Source organism: Schistocerca serialis, chromosome 4 (assembly GCF_023864345.2).
Source record: "Schistocerca serialis cubense isolate TAMUIC-IGC-003099 chromosome 4, iqSchSeri2.2, whole genome shotgun sequence".
In the NCBI taxonomy this organism is placed as follows: Eukaryota; Metazoa; Arthropoda; class Insecta; order Orthoptera; family Acrididae; genus Schistocerca; species Schistocerca serialis.
In genome coordinates, this window is record NC_064641.1 from 947726325 (window position 1) to 947752977 (window position 26653).

The following is a 26653-nucleotide window of genomic DNA, read 5'->3' on the forward strand; positions in this document are numbered from 1 at the left end:
AGATGTTGAAGAAATAGGAAGAATTTATTCTGAAACAGAATAAATGAAACCTCTAACGCCTGAAGAAGAATCAAGACATAATAAATCTAAAATATGTTCTTTATGTAGATGCTATTACTCATGAAAAAATAAAAAATGTTTATCACCACAGTCATTTAATGAGAAATAAACCTTTTATTTATATACATTTATATACATACCTGAAGTTTTCATTATTAAATTACCATTTTAGTTTCTCTACAAGTGAGAAACAGTTTCCAATGAAGAGATAATTGCAGTAAATCAAAAGTTAATTGAGACGTATAACAATGATTCCAACATTAACTAGAAAATGAACTGGTTCGAGGCTTTCTTCCATGAGTTGCAATAACATTATGAGGAAGATGAAAAGGAATTAGTTAGGACAACATTATACAGAGGAGTAATTGAATCACAGGCAAGCACAATGAAAAAGACTAGTAAATATTTAAGCTTTCAGACAAAAAAGTCCTTCTACTAAACTAGAAACACATACACACACACACACACACACACACACACACACACACACACACACACACACACACACACAAGTGTTGCCTCCAGGCACTGAGACCTGACTATAAACTGCGATTGCATCTGACATGAGTAGCAATCTGTTGAGGTGGGTGGTGGGAGGAGGAGGCACTGGGGAGGGGAGGGGGAGGGATAGCAGGGTTGTTATTATTCCATTCTAGACTTTCCATTGTTTAATTATTCAGGACAACTCCTTCATTTTTTACTAGAAAAATAGTCAAATACTATATTCACTATATCAAGGTTGCTCTAAGAATGTACTTGTCATTTGCGGTCGCATATAGCTCCGAACAAAAGTAATTTTTAAACTGAAGTTGATCAAAGACTAATTTTGAATCTCCATGTTAGAAGACATGCTCATAATTTGCCTTCGTTCAGTACTGAATGTGATATTTTCAGACAAATTATGAAGATGATATGAGTAGTGTAATTAGTATAAAGTGCAATTACAAGCCAGTTAACCAATAAGGTTATGTGAAACTTCCATTTTAAGATTCACTGTTTAGAAAAGTATTGTATTTGAATAAAATGTATGTAAAATTTTCTTGGCTGTTAGGACTTTCGTTATCTAGTAATTACCTCACAGACATGTTCTGTTATACATGTAACATTAATTTTAAAATAGAAATATTGGTTTTGGATGACCAAGAATGTCAACTTTTTAATGTAGGATTTTGTTGCTCATAGTGACTTTAATTGAATATTGTAGAATATCTTAATGATTTCAATTCTTTTCATTTTTTTTATTCTCAGTAATTCATTAAATCATAAACTGTTAGTACTGAAAATTCTAGAAAAATTAAATAATAAACTTTAAATCTTCCATTTTAGACATTTAAATAGAAATTGCTTGAAAATGATATTTTTGCAGATTAATTGCTATAAATGTTTCCCTGACAGAGCCCACACAGCAAGTTCAGCTTGGTGGTCTGTAGATCCCAAGATGTGTAAATGAAAATAGCCTTTTAACCAAATAAGAATATTACAGTGTAACAGGAAATGCCACATAATTTTTCAAATTCTGTCTCTTTAGTAGGAAACAAAGGTTGGCAAGGAAAGAGTTCTGTATTAACTTGTCAGTCATCATCCAATTGGGAAAAAATTTGGTGTACTAACACACAAGAGTCCATGTTAGGGACCTTACTTTTTCTTGTATATATTAATGAGATGTCATCAATAACTTTAGCAGATGGTGACTTTGTTTTAGTTGCAACAATCATTGCAATAAATAGGACATTAAGAGTACTTTTAGATATTTCAGTTAGTGAAATTTTCATGAACAGTAGTAAATCGTTCCAAGCCAGATCATTGTCAATAATCTTTTAAAAGATACACTACACACAGTTTTGAACTTGTAAGAGGTTTCAACCTAATATACACTGTCAGGAAAAAAATTAGTACACCTGGAAAGATGACATCGACTTCAATTCGAATGACAGCATGCTGGCACAGTCTCTGGCATCCAGTCAATGATACAGCTGGCGAATACTGTACTGGGATATGTTATGTAATCCCTGCTTGACCTCTTCGTGTAATTCTGTAAGGGTTGTTGGTTGACGAGTCGCACAAATCATTTCTTGTCCATTGTATCCCACACGTGCTCAATTGGAGACAAGTCTGGAGATCATGCTGGTCATGGAACGTGTTGCCCATGTTGCAGAGCACATTGTGTTTCATCGGCAGTGTATGGGTGAGAATTATCCTGTTGGAAATAAAACATCACCTCCCTGTTGCAAGAATGGCAAAAGAATGGGTCTAAAAACATTCTGCACGTGGTGAAAGAGACCCGTAGCCCCCTTTTTGTGGGGGTGGGGTGGGGGGTCATCAGTCTTCTGGCTGGTTTGATGCGGCCCACCATAAATTTCTCTCCTGTGCTAACCTCTTCATCTCAGAGTAGCACTTGCAATCTGTGTCCTCTATTAGTTGCAGGATGTATTCCAATCTCTGTCTTCCTCTACAGGTTTTGCCTTCTAAGCTCCCTCTAGTACCCATGTCTTAACAGATGTCCTATCACCTGTCCATTCTCCTTATCAATGTTTTCTACATATTCCTTTCCTTGCCGATTTTGAACAGAACCTCCTCATTCCTTGCCTTATCAGTCCACCTAATTTTCAACATTTGTCTGTAGCACCAGATCTCAAATGCTTCGATTCTTTTCTGTTCTGATTTTCCCACAGTCCATGTTTCACTACCATACAATGCTGTACTTTAGACATACATTCTCAGACATTTCTTCCTCAAATTAAGACTGATATTTGATATTAGTAGACTTCTCTTGGGCAGGAATGCCCTTTTCGCCATTGCCAATCTGCTTTTGATGTCCTCCTTGTTCCATCCATCACTCGTTATTTTACTGCCTAAGTAGCAGAATTCCTTAACTTCCTCTTCTTTGTGACCATCAATCTTGATATTAAGTTTCTCACTGTTCCCATTTCTACTACATCTCATTACCTTCGTCTTTCTTCAATTTACTCTCAATCCATACTCTGTACTGTTTAGAGTGTTCATTCCATTCAGCAGATCATCTAATCCTCCTCCACTTTCACTCAGGACAGCAATGTCATCAATGAGTCACATCATTGATATCCTTACATCTTGAATTTTAATTCCACTACTGAACCTTTCTTTTATTTCCATCATTGCTTCCTCGGTGTACAGATTGAACAGTAGGGGTGAAAGACTACATCCTTGTCTTACACCCTTTTTAATACGAGCACTTTATTCTTGGTCATCCACTTTTATGATTCCCTCCGGGCTGTTGTACATATTGACATATTGCATATGTCCTGTCTCTCCCTAAAAGTTGTAGCTTATCCCACCCCAGACTGTGAGACATTGGGTGGGGCAGGTGTGTCTCAGACAAATGCAGTCTATAAGACAGCGCTCAACAGGTCATCATTGTACAGGCAAATGGCCATCACTTGCATGCAGGCAGAATCTGCTTTCATTGCTGAAGACCATGGTGGACCATTCCTGTGATCATCTGACAGCACCAGTAGAGCCATGCACAATGATTGCTGTATCTGTGGTAGCAGGTACAAAACACGAAAGATATTCCTCAATCTGTTTTTATTGTGACAAACCAATAAACAAGAACATTGCCAATGTCAATAAAGTAGATGCAACATAATACAATTCAAGCAAGAAACAATTAGGGATCCCACTTTGGATCTTATAACAGAAGAACAAAAAAATAAAATGTTTTCCCTGCGAGTCTCTCACTCGAGAATGCACCCGAGAAAGGACAGAAACAAAATTACTAGAAAGTAGTTACCACAGCATTACCACAAAGCTGTCCAGGGAGGCCGGATCACTGTTACATGACACTCTTGAGTCACAATCTGAAGCTACCATTCCAAATGATCTGGGAGTAGCAGCAGATGAGGCACGAGGATGTTGTGGCTGGGATGGCAGATCCCTACAAGTCTGGGTGGCATGTCAAATTGCCTTCTGCCAAGTGGTGCACTGTCTTATAAGGCCAGTTTGCGGATGGATCTTCTTGCAGTTTTTTTGATCACTTGTTGATTGCAACCTCTGGGGCTGCTGTCGATCCATGCTGCTTGGGTAGTGGGCCCTTGTGACCTAAATATGAGACACAAGGCTGTGTTTTCATCTCCAGCATTGGCCTCATTCATACCATAAACATCTGCTTTGGTTTCACTCCAGTGATGAAGGCATCCTGTATCTATGTTTCGTCATGTGGGCTGCCAGTGTCACAGGTGGACAGAACGGACAGGACAGATGCTGCACCAATGTTGAGGTGAGAGTAGATGATATGTGTGTGCCCACGGCCTCAATGCTAATAACCAGTTCACAACCATTCGTGTTGACACGTCTGGGATCTGCGCTTACGAGTCCTCTTAACTGTACGGTGGTAGCTGTACGACCTGCCACTGCTGCTCTTACAATATGATATTCCTGGAGGGTGTCTGTGGTGCATGGATCTCCAGAAGCTCATCTACAGGTGTGAGAATGTTCACGTGACCACAGATACCACCTTTGTTGTACAACTGATGCAGTACCTCCAGCTTGTGTGGCAAACTCATTCAGTTGGCTGTAGGAAGCACAAGCATGTCTCTGTGTCATTGTTGCCAACTTGCTTGACTCATTTGCATCATAATGATTGTGATAATTACCTATTAAAGCATGGACACAGATGGCAGTCTGGTAGCTAGGCCACTATGCTGTCTGTTGATGGACATTGTTGAAACCATTATCGGTGCATCTACTATCCCCTACACATTGCTGTGCTCCACACATTGAGGAGTGGTTGCCTTCCCCTTATTTTACATACTGATATGTAATAAGGTGATATAAAAATAAAGAAGGCAATATTACTTCATTCCCGTAATGATATATGGGCTCAGTTTTTTGAGGTACAAGCCAAAAAAAAGTTTTCACAGTCCAAAAGCATGTAATGTGAATTATTTGTGGTGTTAACTCAAGAATGCCCTGCAGAATCCCATTCAACACACTGGGTATACTGACTACTAATTGCTTAAGTTTTTAATTTTTAGTGAAATTTGTCAGTTTTTCCATCTAACTGCATAGTTCATGGCATAAGCACTAGAAATGAGAATAATCTTCATAAAGATTTAAAGTCCATGTACTTTGGCCCATGAAGGTGTACTTTATTCAGAGACAAACATTTTCAATGCCTTGCCACCGTGGCAGCCACAAAGAGTTTAACTGCTAATTAAGTTCATTTGAAGAGGAGCCTAAAGGATTTATTGGTGGACAACTCCTACTCCATATACAAATTTCTTAGTAGGACTTCCTGAAGTATAAATTGTTACTTATATAAAGTAACATATTCTGTTCTATTTGATTTCATATGCACCTCACTGTACAGAAGTATGCTAAAACTTCCTAACTGAAAATATGTATGATCTTTTAACTTATTTCACATCTATTAGCATCTCTCTTTTTTTTTGTAAACAAGTGTTGTGTGTTCTTGTTTTATCAGACCTTCCACATCCTATGTAACAAAAAATATATCTAATCTAATCTAATCTCACCATGTATTATTAATAAGGAAATTACTGTTAGAGAAGGTACATAATTGGCTTTAAAGGAACTGGTAGATGATGAAGGAGAGAGTCTTGAAGTCTTCAGGGTGAGAGAGTGCTTCCTTAGAGAATACAAATTGAAACTAAAGCTTGAAAAACATCTATACATCTTTCAGTAGATGGCAAGAGGGGTTGTCTCTTGTATTGTATTTGAGTGAATTCACAATATGTGCAGCATAAATATAGAAATGTTGGTAGTTTTGCTTGCAATTTATGATGGAAATAATTTTTGCATTTGCTTTTTTTCTCTCCATAATTGGTATTTGTATTGACAGATGAAACTATTACTACCATTTTCTCATCACTGAACATTTCCTGGACAACTAAGATATAGAAAGTTGAATGCTTGACACTTTCACCCAAAAATCTGCCAAATCTCATGCTCAAATTATGATATGTTTATATGGATCATAAAGCCTAACACATAAAGGCATCAATTTGAATCCTCTTGATTGGAAGAATTGACCATTAATCAAGTAAACTTGTAAATGACACAATTGCAATTTAGTTCAGTTTAGTGCATCTTTTTGCATTATTTATGGTGTGAAGAGAAGTGTCTCAGTAGGTTTGTAAACCTACATTTTCTCTACAAAAACATGGCTGTTGCATGCTGATCATTAACACATTTGCTACTTTTTTTGCAAATCTTGATCTATAACAAAATTTGATAAATGTGACCCAACTACATATATACTCTCTATTCCAAAATTCATCTATGAGGTAAAAGGAGTTGTCATGAAAAAATTATTTTGGTTTGTTTCTAAAACTTTTGTTATTTGCCGACATCTTTAATTCACATGGAAGATGGTCAAATATTTTTATGGCTGCATGCATTATTTCTTTCCATGTGAGAGTAAGTTTTAGATAGAGCAGACTCTTCTATTACCATGTGTTGCATTTCTGAATTGTGCTCTTAATTTCGGTTTGTGCCTGATTCTTGACAACAGATTTCATACAACAACAAAATTATTGTGAGGTTGTTGTTAGAATGACTAATTTTTCAAACAATGGAAAATACGAGATGGAATGTAACAATATTATGAAAACGGCAGTTGCTACTCACCATATAGTGCACACACACACACACACACACACACACACACACACACACACACACCTGCAGCTCACACACACATCTCATGCAGCTGAAGCCAGACTATGGGCAGCAGCAGCAGCGCATCATGGGAGAGACAACTGGGTAGGCACCAAGGAGAAGTCTGGGGTGGGGAGCGGGAAAGATAGCAGGGTAGTGGTGGGGTACAGTAAAGTGCTGCTGGGGAGCATGCAGCGACAAGGTGGAGAGAGGGTAGAGCAACTACGTGCCATGGGTAGGTGAGACGGTAGGTGGGAGAAAGAGGGGGGGGGGGGGGGCGGGGCGTAGTGAAAAAGGAGAGAAGTAAAGAGACTGGGTGCATTGGCAGAATAGAGGGCTGTTTAGTGCTGGCTTGGGAACGTTGAAGGGGCTAGATATGTGAAGACAATGACAAATGGAAGTTGAGACCAGGAGGGTTATGGAAATGTAGGATATATTGCAAGGAGAGCTCCCACCTGTATAATTCAGAAAAGCTGTTCCTGGTGGGAATTATCCTTATGGCACAGGCTGTGAAGCAGTCATTGAAATGAAGAATGTCATGTTGAGTGGCGTGCTCAGTATCGAGGTGGTCCAGTTGTTTGTCAGTGTCCATTCATGTGGACACATAGCTTGTTGGTTGTCATAACCATGTAGAATGCAGTACAGTGGTTGCAGTTTAGCTTGTAGATCACATTACTGGTTTCACAGGCAGCCCTGGTGTTGATGGGTTAGGTGATGTTTGTGAGCAGATAGGAGTAGGTGGTGGTGGGAGAATATACGGGCCGGTCTTGTATCTAGGTCAATTGCAGGGATATGAGCCATGAGGCAAGGGGTTCGAGCAGGGATTGTGTAGGGATTAATGAGGATATTGTGTAGGTATGGTGGACTGTGTATTACCACTTTGGGGGGTGAGGAGGGTAGTGGACAGGACATTTCTCATTTCAAGACACAATGAGAGCTAGTCAAAACCATGGTGGAGAATGTAATTCAGTTGCTCCAGTCCTGGGTGATACTGAGTTATGAGGGGAATGCTCCTCTGTGACCAGATGGTGGGACTTTGGGAGGTGTTGGCTGACTGTAAAGATAAAGCACAGAAGATTTGTTTTTGTACAAGGTTGGGAGGATAATTACAATCTGTAAAGGCTTCAGGAGACCCTCGGTGTATTTTGAGAGTGATCACTCATCACAGCAGATGTGACAGCCAAGGGTGGCAAGACTGTATGGAAAGGACTTCTTGGTATGGAACCGATGGCAGCTGTCAAAGTGGGTGTATCGCTGGTGGTTGGTAGGTTTGATGTGGACAGAGGTACTGATGTAGCCATCTTTGAAGTCCAGGTCAACATCTAGAAAGATGCCTTGTTGGGTTGAGTAGGACCAGGTGAAGTAAATGGGGAAGATGGTGTTGAGGATCTGGAGGAATGTGGACAGGGTGTCCTCACCCCTGATCCAGATTGCAGGTGAGGGGTTTAGGATTCTGGGTGACTGGGAAGGATTCCTCTAAATGGCCTGTGAATAGGTTGGCATAGGATAGTGCCACACTGGTTCTCATAGCCATACCCCAGATTTGTTTGCAGGTAATGTAAGTAATGCATTCGGAGGAGAAGTAATTGTGGATGAGGATATAAACTCAAAACCATTGCTGATCTGAAAACAGCCATTCAGGAGGTCATCAACAGCATCAATGTTCTGACACTTCAGCTAGTCACCCAGAATCCTAAACCCATCACCTGGTTCAGATACACTAATGGCATCTTTGTGATCTGGATAGAGGGTGAGGACAACCCATCCACATTCCTACAGAACCTTAACCCGTCTTCGCGATTTGCTTTACTTAGTGCTACTCGACCCAACAAGCTACCTTACTAGATGTTGATCTCCACTTGAAAGATGGCTACATCAGCACCTCCATTCCTATCAAACCTACCAACCACCAGCAGTACCTCCACTTCAACAGCTGCCACCCCTTCCATACCAAGAAGTACCTCCCATGCAGCCTAGCCGTCAGTGGCCATCAAATCTGCAGTGACGAGCAGTCCCTCTTGAAATATACTGAGGGTCTCACTGAGGCCTTTACAGATTGTAATTATCCTCCCAACTTGCACAAAAATTAATCTCTTGCGCTTATCTGTCCAGCCACCCACCACCTCCGAAAGTCCCACTATTGCACCACAGAGGAGCATTAAAGGACTGGAGCAACTGAATTACATTCTTGGCTAGGGCTTTGACTACCTCTCATCATGCCCCCATGCCCTGAAATGAGAAATGTCCTTGTTCATTCCTACACAACACCTGCTCCCAACCCCTCCCTCATGGCTCATATCACTGTAACAGACCTAGATGTAAGACCTGTCCTGTACATCCTCCCATCACCATCTACTCTGATCTGGTCATAAACATCACCTAACCCATCGACACCAGGGATACCTGAAACCAGTAATGTGATCTACAAGCTAAACTGCAATCACTGTTATGCATTCTATGTGGGCATGACAACCAACAAGCTGTCTGTCCACATGAATGGCCACTGACATACTGTGGCCAAGAAACAACTGGACCACAATGATGCTGAGCACGTCACCCAACACAATGTTTTTCATTTCAAAGACTGCTTCACAGTGTGTGCCACATGGATACTTCCCACCAACATCACTTTTCTGACCTGCAGAGGTGGGAACTCTCCCTGCAGTACATCTCCTGCCATCAACCTTTGTTAGTCATTATCCTCACCAATCTAGCTCCTTCCCTGTTGCTGTTCCAGCACTAAACAGCCCTCTATTCCGCCAATGCACCCAGTCTTTTTACTTCTCTCATTTTCTGTTATCCCTCTCTTCCTCCCCTGCCCACCATCTAACATTGCCGACTGGACATTGCTGCCCTTTCCCCTCCCCACCTCATCACTGCAAGCTCCCCAGCAGCACTTTACAAGCCCCACCCCTACCCTCCAATCCCTCCTTGTCCCCACCCTAGCGTCCTCTTTACCCCCACCCAGTTGCCTCTCTAGTCACGTACTGCTGCTGCTCGTAGTCTGGCTTCAGCTGCCAGAGAGTGTGCTCATGTGTGTATGAGTTACATTTTGTGTGTGTGTGTGTGTGTGTGTGTGTGTGTGTGTGTGTGTGTGTGTGTGCATTGTCTGTGTTTGTCTATTTTTGACAATGGCCTTGTTGGCCAAAAGCTTATTTTGTAACAGTCTTTTTGTTGTGCCTATCTCCAAATCAGCATCTCCGCTATATGGTGAGTAGCAACTATCCTTTTTATAATATTGTTAATCTTTTAAACAGTTGAGGATCAACACCAGATATTGTTTCTATGTAATGGGTACTTGGTGTCTATGCATGGAAATACCCCAAACAATTATTTCATAAGACATCAGTGAATGGATGTATACAAAGTACACAAATTTTCTAACAGTTTCATCACCAAAATCAGCAGTCCACACATATATACATATTATAAAAATGTATGTATTTATATACTGGGTGACAATTAATTATTAGATAACTAGTTAGAAACTACAGCATGCACACACTTTACTTAACATGTAAACATCACTAAAGACATTCCGATTTAGGTTATGACGTGTTTCACATGCCTGCCATCACTGGTGATGATATGATGCAGACGAATAGTGAAATTCTGCATGACTCACTGAAGTGTCAGTACACTGATGCTGTTGATGACCTCCTTAATAGCTGTTTTCTGCTCAGCAGCAGTTTTGGGGTTATTGCTGTATGCCTTCTCTTTAATGCAGCTCCGCAAAAAGGAGGCGCATGTGTTCAGATTTAGAGAATGTGCCAGCCAATCATGGCCCATGCTGTGGCCTCTGGGTACCCCAGTGCCAGAATGCAGTCCCTAAAGTGCTCCTCCAGATCAAACACTCTCCTCCTTCGATGGGGTCGAACTCCATCTTGCACAAACCACATCTTGTTGAAATGAGGATCACATAGCATAATAGGGTTGAAATTGGCTTCCAAACTCTTCACGTACCATTTGACAGTCACCATACCATCAAGGAACATCAGAATATCACACCAATTTTTCTGTGATTGGACATTGCACACCCCACAGTCATCCGTTGAGGATGAAGAGACTTCTCAATCATGAAATGCGGATTCTCAGTCCCCAAATGTGCCAATTTTGCTTACTGATGAACCCATCCAAATGACAGTGGGCTTCACCACTAAAGGAAACCATGTGTGGTGTGTGTACTGTAAGACCTTCAGTACACACACCATCAGATTATTTGACTTGTCGCTCTAACGAAGTAGGCGAGTCAGCAATATGTCTCGTGGTCTTATCGTGGCATGTTTATCTTCTGCCATTAGGTCGGACGATAGAAATGCCCCTTGCACGCTAAGAGTAGCAGATTGACGGTGACCAACTTTAAACAGAACTTGATTAATTTTCACACACATTTATTAAAATAATAAAAAGGATAGACATTATATAACTTGATTCTGGATGCTGTTTACAACTGACAATCTGAAGTTCCTTTGGTCTTGGTACATTAATCTTTTTTTCACATATCTCTGATACTTTACAAAGTGTCTATACATTTATCTTCATGGTTATGTACAGGAATATGATAATCTTCTTAGGTGCAGACTGAAACTTGACTATAGACCGGTACAGACTAATGCAGACTGGTACAGACAAATACAGACTGACTAATTGGAGGTCTGTACACTTGTTATAATACCTCGCGCATTCAGGTATCACTGCACGAGTGTGATCCGCGTGGAGAAAAGGTTCTACGTTAGCAGCAATCTCATTGGCTGTGTTACATATTAATACGCAGATCAGCGGAAGCAGAATTCGGTCCATCTCTAAGGCAGCGCCATCTCATAGTGCAGAGACGGACGAGCGCTGCACCTGCGCTGTTGTGCTTAGTGGGGCGCGCTCTAGTGGGAAAGTTGTGTACGCGCTGACTATGCGGCACTATGTCCACAACACCATGCATGTGCATTCTAATTCCCATCATGCCCTATGGCCAACCATACAGGTTTCAATAATTGTAGTGCTGTATGTATGTATGTTCCACATCTGTTCCTAAGCCACTGGACAGATTTCAGCCAAAGTTGGTACACATATTACTTGCTTTCTGGAAAGAACTGCTGGGGTAAGAACCACCAAACAATCAAGGGCTGGAGGTGTGGGTGAAAAGGAACTACAACCAATGACATGGTAATACCAATTTCTCATTCACCCAGTATTTGAGAATGAGACCACTTAATGGCTTACAACAAACTTTACACATAATTTCCAATCTTCATGATACTTTTTCTCACTTTATAAATGGCGCCGAATGAAACTTTGTTCTGTAACGATGTCTCAGTTTCCTTAAAAAGTGATAGTGACGTGTGTAAAATCTGCGTAAAAAAGGTAAAGAGAGGTATACTATGCATCCAGTGCAGGTCGTGGTATCACGACAAATGTGTTAAAGTGAATCTAAAATATATAAAAGACGAACATGACTGGACATGCCGTCAGTGCGTTGTGAGTGTCACGAAAAACGAGGCAATGGACACGATAAAACCAAAAGAAAAAATAATAAGTGTGCTTACAGAGGATTTAATGACTATAAATACGAAATATGAAGAACTTCGGCAGAAATATCAAGAACTGGAAACGAAATACAAAGAGATAGAGCGAGATCATCGTCTAGCACAAGACAGTGTTGTTAACCGTCGTTCTGCGCAAAAAACGTGGCGTTTGCCGAAAAAAACAAACAAACAGACAGTGAGTACAGTTCTGGCGATACCGCTAGCAAATAAATTCGCAACACTAGACGAAGACTGTGATAAGACAAAGAACAATGACGAACAAAAATCAGTGACGAAACTTCCAATCGAGTGCGCAGCCAAGAAAACATCTAATATGAAAAATAAACCAGTAAACCTCAAACGACGAGTTGTTGTACTTGGTGATAGCCACGCCAAGAAAATTGCCGAAAAAATAAATGAGTACAGTACGTTATTCACGGCAACAGGTATGACGAAACCCAGTGCACCTTTGACTGAGATAATTAAGAGCAGCAACTCACTTAATGAGCTATCTAAGAATGATGCCGTCATAATCATGGGTGGAAGTAATGATGTATACAGAAATGAGAGTAAACATGCGACCCAGTGTTTAAAAACTACATTACTTGATCTGAAAGTTCCGAACATCATAGTTACTAGTTTGCCTCACAGATACGACCTGCAAGACAATTCCATCGTAAATCTGGAGCTTGCAAAAGTAAACAGACAATTCTACAAAATATGCAAGTCCCAACAAAATGTAACATTTCTTGATCTTCCAGATGCAAGAGATTTGTTCACGAAACATGGACTACATTATAATAACGCTGGCAAGTCATACGTTGGCAAAATGCTAGCGAAATTAATACAAAAAGACGACGACGTTGCAAGAAAACCAATTGCTGTGCAACCAGTTTCGACCAAGGAAATGGATAAACGAGAAAACAATTTCAAAATCGCAGCCACAGCGCCAGCTCAAACAGGAACATCACGTCCAGAAGATGAGACGGTGCCAGAACCAGCCTCAGAACATACAGCAAAGACTGAAATTATCGTCAAGAAAACTGTACCTACTCATCATCCAGATGCTCACACACAGGGAAACTGATGAAGGGGGCCAGTTCTATCCGAATTTGGCCCAATACAACGAATCCAGAACAAGTAGTCAACACTCAGGTGGACGTTCCGTTACTTTATAGTCAAATTAGTTTTAAAGACCCTCTACCTAATAATATATGCAGTAGTAATATCGTTATGCACTTGAACATAAGAGGTCTGTCTGAAGGAATGATCAGGAAGCTTTATGATATAGAAATTTTGCTAGAAAGTGTGAAACAATCTGTGAAAGTAATATGCCTTAATGAACATTGGCTAAAATCTGAAAATATCAGTCTCCTAAATAAACTTACAGGTTATAAACTGGCTACCAGCTTTTGTAGGACCAATGGGTATGGAGGCTCTTGCATATTAGTTCATTCCACGGTACACTATGATATCAGACAGAATTTTAGCCATCTGAATGAAGAAGGCACATTTGAAAGTTGTTGTATAGAACTTAAAGAGTATAACACACTAATTATCAGCATATATCGCACCCCTGGGTACCATATAAGCTCTGTATTTTTAGATAAGTTTGATACATTGCTACATAAATTAAAATGTGAGAAACTGTACAAGAAAGTGGTTATATGTGCTGACTTCAACATAGATGTAAGGACTGATGACAAATTTTCTTCACACTTAAAGAACCTGGTAGCCACAAATGGGCTAAATCTCAATTTCGATCAGTATACAAGAATTACAGCAAGCTCTGCAACATGTATTGACAATATTGTAAGTAGTTATAATTATTATGTAAAAGAAAAATTTCTTCTAGATTTAGGAGTATCAGACCATAAAGCACTATTTGTATCACTACCGAAGCAAAATTCAGTCTGCACAACAAAAAGATGTAGGAATTTCAGTCAAGAAAATGTGGAAGTATTTTGCAAAAAACTAAGCCAAACCAAGTGGACAGTCAGCAAACACACTTCCACAAGTGACAATTACAATAACTTTTTAACTGAATTCTTGGGTGTATTCAACGAATGCTTCCCTTTTGTAACAGTGAGGACCAGGTCCCAAAAAAGTAGATCCTGGGTAACAAAAGGAATTAGAGTGTCTAGTGCTACTAAGAGGAAAGTGCATATGGAGGCAAAAGTAAATCGAAGCCCTCAATTTCTTAAGTATGTAAGCACATACAAAAAAACATTTGACAAAATAGTTAAACTAGCAAAACGTACTGCAAATAACGACTTCATTTCAAATGCAAAAAACAAATCAAAAGCTGTTTGGTCTGTTATAAGAAGTGAAGTTGGCAGTGAGGCAGAGAGAAAATGCCCTTCTAAAATAGTGATAAATGGTAGAGCTGTTACAGAACCCAGTGCCATTTGTGAATCATTCAATGACTTTTTCATAAATTGTAACAAATTTGGTGACTGTTCACCACCAAATACAAAGCCCAATATGACGGATAGCAATTGCACATGTTTTAAGTTTTCTCATGTTTCCATCTCAGATGTCATCAAAATCATAATGTCCCAAAAAAATTCAAAATCTGCGGGGTGGGACGAGGTCCCCACTGAAATAATAAAAATAGTCCGTCACAGTATTGCATATCCACTCTCTTTCATAATCAACCAATCATTTGATGAGGGATGTTTCCCAGATCGATTAAAATATGCAGAAGTTCGGCCCATACACAAAAAAGGCAAACAAGATGAATTGGGCAACTATAGGCCAATCTCACTGTTACCAATTTTCTCAAAAATATTTGAAAGAGCTGCATGTGATCAGATTGAAAATCACAATTCATCTAACAGCATTATCTTAGGCAATCAATATGGTTTCAGAAATGGCCGCAGCACAATCCATGCAATAAATGAATTAGTCACAAAAGTCAGCAGATGTCTTGATGATAGAATGTGTGTGTCAGGCATCTTTTGTGACCTGTCCAAAGCCTTCGACACAGTAAATCATGACCTGCTTCTCCAAAAATTGGCACGCTATGGTTTTCAAGGCAAATCTCTTAGCTGGATGTCATCATACTTGGCAAACAGAAAACAAAGAGTACTTATTAACATCAACGGCAAGAAATTTCTCTCTGGCTGGAAAAACACTCAATTAGGTGTTCCACAAGGCTCAATATTAGGGCCACTGCTTTTTCTATATTATATTAATGATATGCCATGTCAGGTCCAGTCTGATACTATCCTCTATGCAGATGACTCAACAGCTGTAGTCTGTTTTAAAAATGAGGTAGACCTAATTCGTCATATTGAACAAACACTTGGGGAAGTGGAGGCATGGGTCAAAAACAATAACTTGACATTAAATTTTACAAAAACAGAAATTGTTCATTTTACCACAAAACAATCTGCACAGTCTATAAGTGAAATAAGGTATATGGACAAAAAATTAGAGACTGCAGACTGTGTCAAATTCCTTGGCGTGTTAGTCAATAAAAACCTGTGGATAACATACTGGGTCGACTGAATAGCCTTGTATATATTATGAATATCTTGTATAGTATTACTGATTTAGCTGTAATAAAAACTGTATATAATGCATATTTTGTTTCAGTCATTAGGTATAGTATAATTTTCTGGGGGTCTGAAAAAACAAATTTACTTAGAGCTTTTAGACTACAAAAAAGAATCATCCGAGCAATGGTGGGAGCAAAACCAAAGCAACACTGCAAACCTTTATTTGTAAAACTGGATCTAATGAGCATTCCAAGCATATACATCTATGAAACTCTCACTTTCACGAAAAGAAACCCACAACTTTTTGAGGGCAACTTCTTCTTGCATCAATATGATACAAGACATAGAACGAGCTACATGTTACCTACCCACCGTTTAAAATCATATGAAAAAACCCCATACTATATGGGCATGAAATTTGTAAATAAAATATGGAAAGATATGGATGACCCAAATATAAAAGGCACCAAAAGAGACCTGGAAAAATATCTGAAAGATAAATGTTACTATAGTGTAGAAGATTTCATGAATGGTAACAATGCATTATAATTGTAATTAAAATACCTCTTTGAAGATGTTACACCATGTATATTATTAGTTTATTGTCTATTTTTAGTATTGTTATATATAGTGTAAAAACTGACAAGTCACCTATGTCACAATCTTTGATTGTATAAGGCATGTTATGTGATAATAAAAATTGAATTGAATTGAATTGAAAAATCCACACAAAATGATGAAAGGAAAAGAGTTTTTCACTTACTACACTAAATCTTTTCATGCAGTAAAACTGCCGCATCAGACATGTTGTTTTAATATATTACTTCTTTACTACCAACTGTATTCACAGCACACTTTACAGATAGTATTCACATAAACCACTGAATTTACTTACAAAGTTATATCATTGTACAACACTTAGTTCACGACATATCACATCATAAACACTGGTATGCATGAAAAAGAACATGTAGGTTGGAATTTTCTAGAGATACGGATGAAATTTGTGTGCAAATATGTGTGAAATATGTTAAATATATGTGACATGTGCATACATTGGCAAAGCCATGGGTAAAAAAATCCTCCTAAACCCAGGGATCAGTTTCAGCCAAACTTGGTACTTTGGGGGTAAGACCAGAAACCTCCAATTGGGTGAACCAGATAACATGGAGAGAGAATGGGGGAGGGGGAGATGGACAAACACAGAGAAGGGAGGGGAGATGTACAGAAAAGTGAGGGAGGGAAGTGGACAGAGAAAGGAAAGACAAGGAGTTCACAGACAGACAGGGAGGATGAGATAGGAGATGGACAGGGGGAGGGAGGAGGAGAAATGGTCAGAAGCAGGAAAGAGGAGATGGACTGAGAGAGGGGGACGAATAGATGGGCAGAGAGAGAAGACGATGGACGGAGGGAAGGTGGAGCAGGAGACAGGGGGTCATGAGGAGATAGAGGGCAGGAGAAGATTGACTTAGAGGGGGAGGAGGAGATGGACCAAGGGGGAAGGAGCAGATGGACAGAGGGGGAGGAGTGGATGACAAGAGAGAAAGGGAAATGGGGAGGAGCAGGTGGACAGAGAGAGGGAAGAGTACCAGCCAACATTGTCAAAAGCTTTCTATAAGTCTACAAATGCTATAAATGTAAGTTTGCCTTTTCTTAAGCTATCTTCTAAGAGAAGTCATATGATCAGCATTGCCTTGAGTATGCCTAAACTTCTCCAGAATCCAAGCTCATCTTTCCCAATATTGGCTTCTATCAGTTTTTCCATTCTGTAAGGGATTAATGTTGATATTTTACAACCATGACTTATTACTCTGATATTTCAGTAATATTCACACCTGTCGGCATATGTTTTCTTTGCAACTGGAATTACTATATTCTTCTTGATGTCTGAGAATATATTACCTGCCCCATACATCTTGCACACCAGATGGAAGAGTTTCATCATGGATGGCTCTCCAAAGGCTCTGACGGAATTTTGTTAAAACCAGGGCATTTTATTGACTTAGGTATTTCAGTACTCTGTCAATTTCTTTTTGCAGTATTATATCTCCAATCTCATTTTCATCTACATCCTCTTCCCTTCCTGTAATATTCTCTTCAATAATGTCTACCTTGTACAGACCTGTTCATAACAACCACCATATTTCATAAGCGGGTCATCTCTCATCTTTCCCTTCTTTGTTTAGACCTGGTTTTCCAGCAGACCTCTTAATATTAATACAGCTGCTTATATTTTCTCTAGAGGCCTTTTTAATTTTCCTGTAGGCAGTATCTATCTTTCCCTGAATGAAACATGCTTCTAAATCCTTACATTTGTCCTCTAGCCATTCCTGCTTAGCTACTTTGCACTCCTTGTCAATCTTATTTTTTATTCCCTTCCACCTACTTCTTTCATGGCATTTTTAAATTTTCTCTGTTCATCAATTACATTCAGTATTTACTACATTATCTAAGGATTTCTACTAGGCCTTATCTTTGTACTCAAGTGATCCTCTGCTGTCTTCACCATTTCATCTCTCAAAGCTACCCATTTCATTTCGACTGTATTCCTTTCCCCTGTTCTCATCAATCATTGCCTAATGCTCTCATTGAAACTATCAACAACTTCTGGTTCTTTCGGTTTGTCCAGGTCCTATCCCTTTAATTTTCTGCCTTTTTGCAATTTCTTCAGTTTACAGTTCATAATCAATAAATTTTTATCACAGTCCACATCTGTCCCTGAAAATGTCTTACAGTTTAAAATCTGGTTCCAAAATCTCTATCTTACCATTATGTAATCAGTTTGATATCTTGGTTCAAATGGCTCTGAGCACTATGGGACTTAACATTTGAGGTCATCAGTCCCCTAGAACTTAGAACTACTTAAACCTAACTAACCTAAGGACATCACACACATCCATGCCCGAGGCAGGATTCGAACTTGAGAACATAGCGGTCATGCATTCCAGACTGAAGTGCCTAGAACCACTCAGCCACACTGGCTGGCTTTGAAAGCTTTCAGTGTCTCCAGGTCTCTTCCATGTATACAGTCTTTCATTAGTCTGAAACCAAGTGTTAGTGATGATTAAATTATGCTCTGTCGAGAATTCTACCAGGTGGCTTCTTCTTTCATTCCTTCCCAGTCCCTATTCACCTACTGTTTTTCCTTCTCTTCCTTTTCCTGCTGTCAAATTCCAGAACCCTCTGATCTATTAAATTTTTGTCTTCCTTAATGATCAGAAGTACAAGTTTGGGTGCCATTTAGCTCTGCAGATGAAGAAGAGATTGGAGAAATATATGATGAGATGAAAGAAAACATTGTAGTTAATGTCAGGGAAACTGTCTATTATTATGAAAGAAAACATCCTGTTAGATCAGGAGATCATTTAAAGGTGAAAAAGGCACAATACAATACTGAAAATCTGAGACATTTCACTGTGCCCAAATAGTCGTCAGGGACACTATGACAGTTGTTAATAAAAAAATTAATGTCCTGTAAAAATTAGGACAGATGAAACCCTAACTATTTACACACAAGTGTAGATTGTAATGGGTTCTTCAGTACTGCCTGTTCAGTTATATGTCTTCAAATGATGTTGACCATTACTTTGTTGTTAGTTTGCACTAAGGCCCATATCACATATATAGTTCAAAATTAGTGCTTATTTTGTTTGTTCATTGTTGGTCTCTTGTCTTCCATGGAGTATGTTGATGGTTCCAAGTCATTGGCCTTGTACCAAACAACATTAAATGGTCAAAAGATTGTTATTCAGGTAACTTCAGATGGTTATTCCAAAAAATGTTATTACTGAACTTTGAAATTAATACAGTTTTCAGTATTTCCACACTCACTTCTAGCTATATATAATACTTCTGCCTTGAGCAGTACTATATTTTTTATTTATTTATTTATCCATCCACAGACAATAAATATTGTATGTATGTTGTCCAAAAGTACTTGAAATTTATGGGAAACAATTTGTGCAAAAGGAACATACAAAATTTTACATTAAGTAGTACAAAGAATAATACATACAAAACTGTACAAAAATGTACAAAGAATAATACTTAGTCATACAAGACACAGTAATACAACTTTTTATACATGTATACTAACAGTATTGTTACTGCATAGTCTGTTTGCCCTAAGGCTTTACTTTTGTCTTCCTTGAACAGGAAGCTCGCATATTCGCTTCAATTATTCAGTAAAGATTTTACCACACTCAGTAGCTGTCCATCAGATATACGAAATTAACAGAAACTTTTGGGGATGTAAGACAGTGTTTTCAGTTTTACCTCAATATAAACATTATCAGAATTATTTATTGGCGTAAATAGTCATTTACTGAGTGAAAACATTGTTCAAGTAGAAATTCTTTAAACTCTACTTTAAATCTGTTTTCATCTTCTAACTTCCTGATGTTGGCTGGAAGTATGTTGTAGAGTTTTCTACCAGTATGGCTCACATGCCTTTATCTGTGTGTTCTTTTTGTTAGCTGAGTATGGAGTGTATGCTATTTCGAGTATTGTAGTTTGGCAAGTCGGCATTTGTCTGAAAATCTGCAAGATGGGCCCTAACACATATTTGTATATATGTACGGAAGGTATTGTTATAACTTTAAGCTTGTTGAATAAGTGTTTGCATCGTATCTGTGGATGACTGTATGTTTTTATTTGGATAGCCCTCTTCTGTAACAGAAACATTTGTTTTAGTTGGCAAGTGGTGGAACCCCAAAATATTATTCCATATGTTGCAAGAGACTGAAAACAGCCAAAATGTGCCATCCTGGTACCCTCTTCATTAAAGACATTTCCAATAATTCTAAGACCAAAACAGGCTGAGTTAAGTTTCTGCACAAGTTTCATTACATGGTCATTAAAATTAAGATTTTCATCTACATGAATCTCCAGCAGTTTTGTTGATACCACTCTGTCTGTAGCCTTGTCACCCAACAACAGATCAAGATTTACATTTTGACATTTTTCCCAAACTGCCTATAAATTGTTTTATTTGCATTTAATGTCAAATGGTTTGCATCAAACCAAGTGTGGACATTTTTTATTACTTGATCAGTAGATGTTTGCAGTATTTGCTTTGGTGCACCTATTATCACGCTAGTGTCATCTGCAAATTGTATGGCCTTTGCTGCTCCATCTGAGGTGTGGAAGTCATTTACGTAGACAAGGAACATTAAGGGACCTAAAATACTGCCTTGCTGCACTCCTATTTCCACTTTTTCTGCATCTGATACTAAATTTATTTTGTGATTTGAGTAATCTGACATCAGTCCTACAATCTGTGTTCTGGTCTGTTTTGTAGGTATGATTCAAACCACTTTTTTCCCTGTTCCATGAATACCTAATGCTTCCAGTTTTCCTAAAAGAATGCCATGATTGACAGTGTCAAATGCTTTGGAGAGATGTAAATTTATTCCTACTGCGTTGTTGTCATTTTCAAGATTTTTGATTATTTATTCAGTGTAGCACATTAATGCTGTTTCTGTTTTTGCCTGCCTGGAAGCTATGCTGATTTCTATTTAGTAACTTACGGTCATTTGGATACTTGTTGATTCTGTGCTTCATTAATTTTTCTACTATTTTGGAAAATGCTGGAAGGAGGGATATTGGCCAATAGTTTTCTACCTTATGCTTGTCACTGTTTTTGAACAATGGTTTCACTTTTGACATTTTCATTCTTTCCAGAAACACTACTTCACTAAATGATAAGTTGGCTATGTATGCCAAGTGCCTTGCAATTTGTGCAGCTGTCATTGTTATGATATAAACAGGCATCTCATCTACTCCTGCTGACATTTTAGGTTTCAAGCTCTTTATTCCTTTGAATACTTCATCTTCATCTGTTGGATCTATCCTCATGCTACAAGCAGCTTTTGGAAATTCAGGTTTTTCTTGGTTTGTAAATTTCAAGCTTAATAACGTTGTTGCACTTATGAAATAATTGTTGATGTAATTTGGCAAATCTTGTTTTTTAATATTGACATTTTCTGTGTTTTTGAGAATGATATCCTAGTCCTCGCATCTCTTTCCTGTTTCAGTCTTCACAATACGCCGTATGGCTTTTGATTTGTTATCAGACTGTCTTATTCAGTTGTCATTACTCATAAATTTTGCCTTGTTAGTTACTTTTCAATATACCCTTTTGTAATTATTAACATATTCTATTAACTGTGGATCTTTAGATGTCTTCAATTTTGAATTTAGTCTCTTTAGAGTTCCACAAGAAGTTTTGATGCCAGCTGTGATCCAAGAACTGGACTTTGTATTGTGATGTGATGTGATTCTTGACAGCTTCTTTGGAAAGTGAATTTCAAAATATCCCATGAAAATTGAAGAAAAAGTCTTATATGCTTAATTTGAAAAGGAAAAACACACACACACACACACACACACACACACACACACACACACACACACACACAGTTATCTGAGACTGCAGACATGTGTGCAAGTTGCGTTTGTGTTTGCGTGAATGTGTGTGTATGTGTGTCTATTGCTGACAAAGGCTTTAACACTAGAACCACTGATATTTAGACATACCTAGAACCGCAGCCGGGTCACTAATGACCCGCGATCTTTTCCTTTATTTCCTCTATGTCAATGGGTTATTGTTACTGCCAATGAATCTATTGTTAGAAGCACTAAGAATTTAGAATGAAATTAACAAAAATCAACAAGGTTTACACAAATTATAATTTTATATTTTAAAACTTACATGTATTTGCTGAGTGTTTTTACTGGCTTCCATTACATAATGAACACAAATAATAGTCTTTTGATGTACATTTGTTGCACACAGTTTTCTTGCAGATGTGACACTTTACAAATGATTTATTTCCTTCACAGTTAGACTTTTTACAACGCAACGTGTTCACTTTTTTTGTCTGTCAGGAATATCTTCAGGTCTGACAGGGACGCTAGTCTTTCTAGTCACTGTGTGCTTCTCAGCAAGTTCCTCCCCCAGCTGCAGGATGAAATCCCTGTGTTTCAATTTTTTATCGTTTAGAGAATTGAACAATACCCACCCATTTATCCCAGCCAAATCCAGCAAGTTGTAAAATGTGTGAACAGGCCAATGTCTCAATGGTGTTTTGACAGAGTATTTGCGAGCCATTTGGTCGACCACGTCTACTCCATATTTAGAGCAGTTATAAAACGTAACTGTATCTGGCTTCTTTTTTATACCATCTGCAATTGTCACATAAGGATGCATAGTGCTCAGAATCAGAACATTCTTGTTGCTCTTACCCTGATAAACAGTCAGTGTGGTATCATCTTTTTACAACAATACTGTGCTGTATAACTGTTCTCTTGCCTTCTTGATACAGACTGGTATTTCCCTGCGAGATCGGTTTATTGTGCCCACAAGACTCATAGAATTAGCTTTCAGTGTCTCAGAGAGCTCTAAGGAGGTGAAAAAATTGTCACATGTGACATTTATTCCTTTGTTGAGGTAAGGTTGCATCAATTTTTTTACAACAAAGTCACCAAGACGCTCTTCATTCCGCCTAGTGTCATCCTTTCCTAGATAAGGGATAGCATTCACAATATATTTTGAGTCTTTATCTACCTCCATCCAATACTTTTGCCCGTATTTGTTCAGTTTTGAGGCCATAAACTGCGTGAATCTGCAACGGCACTTTGAAGGAAAAAGCTGTTTGTTGATTGTTATATGTGGATCTGGTACGTAGCTAGACTGTGCATTCACAATGTACTCATTCCAGATTTCTGATACCAAAGCAAACTTGTCTTCTCTTAGTCATTCTGATCTTGTGGATCTAAGGTCAAATCTGAGATAATGCATTATCTCTCTGAATCTGTCACGAGCCATTGTTGATTTCACACAATTATTTCCCCACTTCACTGACCACAGTGTGTCTAGTTCTAAGCTCTTAGCTCCAATAGCACCATGGATCATACAATATAGCTATAAAAGCTTCCAGTTCTTCAATATTTATAGCCTACTCATCTGAGCTCAGTACACGACGTGCTTCAGTTTCTGTACATTTTACAATATGTTTCAAAATTTTGTCCTTTATCATTAGATGCCCTGCTCTGTAACAGGTCTCATTCATGTTTCGTTTTGCATGCGGAGATGGTCCTCTCCTATCTTTGAAAACATTTTGTTGTCCATATCTTCCAGATGAACAGTCACCTATTACACCAACTTTCCAGGTTGTTCCATTGGGTGCCGCTACCTGGAGGAAACTGAAGTAGTCCAGAACCCTGGGCATTTTGTTGTCCACGCCGACCTTGAGGATGTCCACATACTCGAGTTGACTTAGTCTTTGTGGCAGCTGTTCCTGTAATAGTAGTTATACATATTAGAACGCGATTTAATGTTGAATATATTGTGTAATATTAGAACAAAAACACACCTTCATAAATGTAATATATAACTTGTAAAAATTCAACACGAAACAAAGTATAAACATAATTGTGGCAATTGAAATTAGTGTCTACTCAACATATACATAAACAAAAATTATTATAAAACAAACACATAAACAAGCGTACCTTTCGCATCAGCATTCAGTAGAACCCTCTCAGGAGTAACATTGTCTTCTGATGAAGAATCCGGAACTATTGGCGATGGAAATTCTTCCTGAGATAAAGACTCCAGCGGTTCGCCCTCAGATTCATTATCTAAAATCTCATTTAGAGCATTTATAATGTCCCCTTCTGTGCGTAGGAATTTGGCCATAATATATTCGTAAGTTACAAGCACTATCTACACAGACAGAATGCACTACTAAACCCATTTTCGTGGTACAAAACTCTGGGTGCGCAATATCTGCATACAAGGTCAGACTTGCTTGAACCTCTCTCCCTCTCGTCCCCTGCTGAAAACTGGAGCATCAGCTGGAAGTGAAGTAAAAACGAGTTTTGCGATAGTTGACCAAACACACACTACCAATAGGCATGAAGCTACATGAAAAATGCGATTGTTATAGCGACTGCACTGGGTGGGTCAGACCTGACCCTTCCGCAGTTCTAGGTGAATCTTCATATTTCTCGTTTATGTTTTCGCCATAAAATGTGAAATGAAGTATAATCACTAATTACCTTATTTCATAAAAAGTCACAGAAATGTAACACTCTAGGCAATAATACAAAAGAGTGACAAACAAAAGAATTATCAAGTGGGTCATGAGTGACCCAGCCGCGGTTCTAATGTTAATGGCCGAAAGCTATAACTGTGTGAATCTTTTTGTTGTGCCTATCGTGACTCAGCATCTCTGCTTTATGGTGAGTAGCAACTTTCCTTCTCTAATATTGTTACATTCCATCCTGGATTTTCCATTGTTTGATATACACATCATTTGTATTTATTAGGGACAGCACAACTGTCCACGGCTCACTAGTTAGGATATTCTTTAAGTCTACACAGTTTTCAGTGGAATATTTTCTTTTATATCTGAAGTACACTTTTTTTTCTTCCAGTGGCATTGAAGGAATTTTGAGGACAAGAGCATTATGGTCTGATAATCCTAAATCAGTATTTGTTACTTCCACTTCTGTGGATCGTACATTTGAAAATATATTATCTATAAGACTATTTGTATTATATGTTATTCTTGTGGGTTCGTGTATGTGTGGAAACAGATTGAAACTACATAATAGATTTAGGAATTGTTTTTTTAGCCTACTTTCATTCATAAGATTTATGTTGAAATCCCCACAGACAACTACATTGGCTCTTTCAGTAAAAAGAATGTCAAGCAGTGTTTCTAATTGATTAATGAATATTTCTGTATCCCCAGTAGGTGGTCTGTATATTGCTGTGACTATGGCTTTTCCCTGTATTTCATAGAACTGTATAGCTGCTATAAAACAAGATCAGGTGCCTTTGCAATGACGCTTCTGTAAAGAGTGTCCATTCCACAACACATTCCCACCAAGTCTCTTTATCTCCCTATAACGAACAAGAACAGTGGTCTCATGTAGAAGTAAAAGTTTTTATAACAGTATCAATAATGATTGCTGGAAAACTTTAAACCTGTTAATAAAATAGGTTTACATGAATGCAAGTGACATGCTTTAACTTTATTTTCTATGTGCAGGATACAAATACTTAAGTATGGAATAATTCATTTTTATTGCTGTGTAAATATCAAAATTATTCTTATCAAACTCAAAATATTGATATCCAATGATATTGTATGTTTCTTATGATATTACTGGCTAGTTTGCATTACAAGATGTAACTGAAGACTTCACAAGAAATTCTTTTTGTATTAAAGTGTCAATAGAAAACGTTGTTTTAGCTTCAGTTTTGGAATCAGTTACTTGGTATTTGCCCTTATACAAATCTTACTTTTTTATCACATGACTTCCACCCCCAATAATATAATATATATTGTGTTTCAGGATCAGAGTGCAAATTTCCACCAGGATGCACAGCAACAATGTCAAGAACCACAGGTGTCATCAAGCTCAACTACAACGGCGACATCAACAACAGAGACAGACACGACTGTCATTTCTGGTGAGCAGCAGCAGCAACAGGGAGTGACTAAGCTGCCACGCAATGGCTCTGTGGTGGTGGCAGCACTGCCACACCTGCCGGGAATCCAGCCACTCAGTGGACACGACGGCTCAGCTGGTTGGCTGTGAGCTGCATTACGGCTGGTCCGTAATGGTGGTAGCACTGCACTAACATTCAACGTCTGTGCACTGCTACCCAGCTCTGAACTGATTGTTCTTCCCCTCTGAGTGGCTGAACAGTCAGCAGTCACACATCTGTGGTCTGAGGATGGTGATATCTTGAATTAGAAGTGTCATGTGCTGCTGTCTGTCTTCCTGCTGGCCTAAAGTAACTGTAGCATGCAGAAAGGGCTGTACAAGAATTGTGGTACACTTTCCTCTGCTTGATGCTCAAGAGCGTAATCTTAATATACAGATCATATAAAAAGT

General features: G+C 38.7%; 1 protein-coding gene across 1 annotated transcript in view; it reads left to right on the plus strand.

The window, feature by feature from the left end:
• Nucleotides 1-26353, plus strand: part of LOC126474851 (transient receptor potential-gamma protein-like) — a 528586-nt gene extending 502233 nt beyond the window's left edge. The window contains exon 20 of the mRNA XM_050102331.1: nt 26108-26353. Coding sequence (XP_049958288.1) covers nt 26108-26353 — 246 coding nt within the window. The remainder of the gene's footprint in view (nt 1-26107) is intronic.
• The last annotated feature ends 300 nt before the right edge of the window (nt 26354-26653 follow it).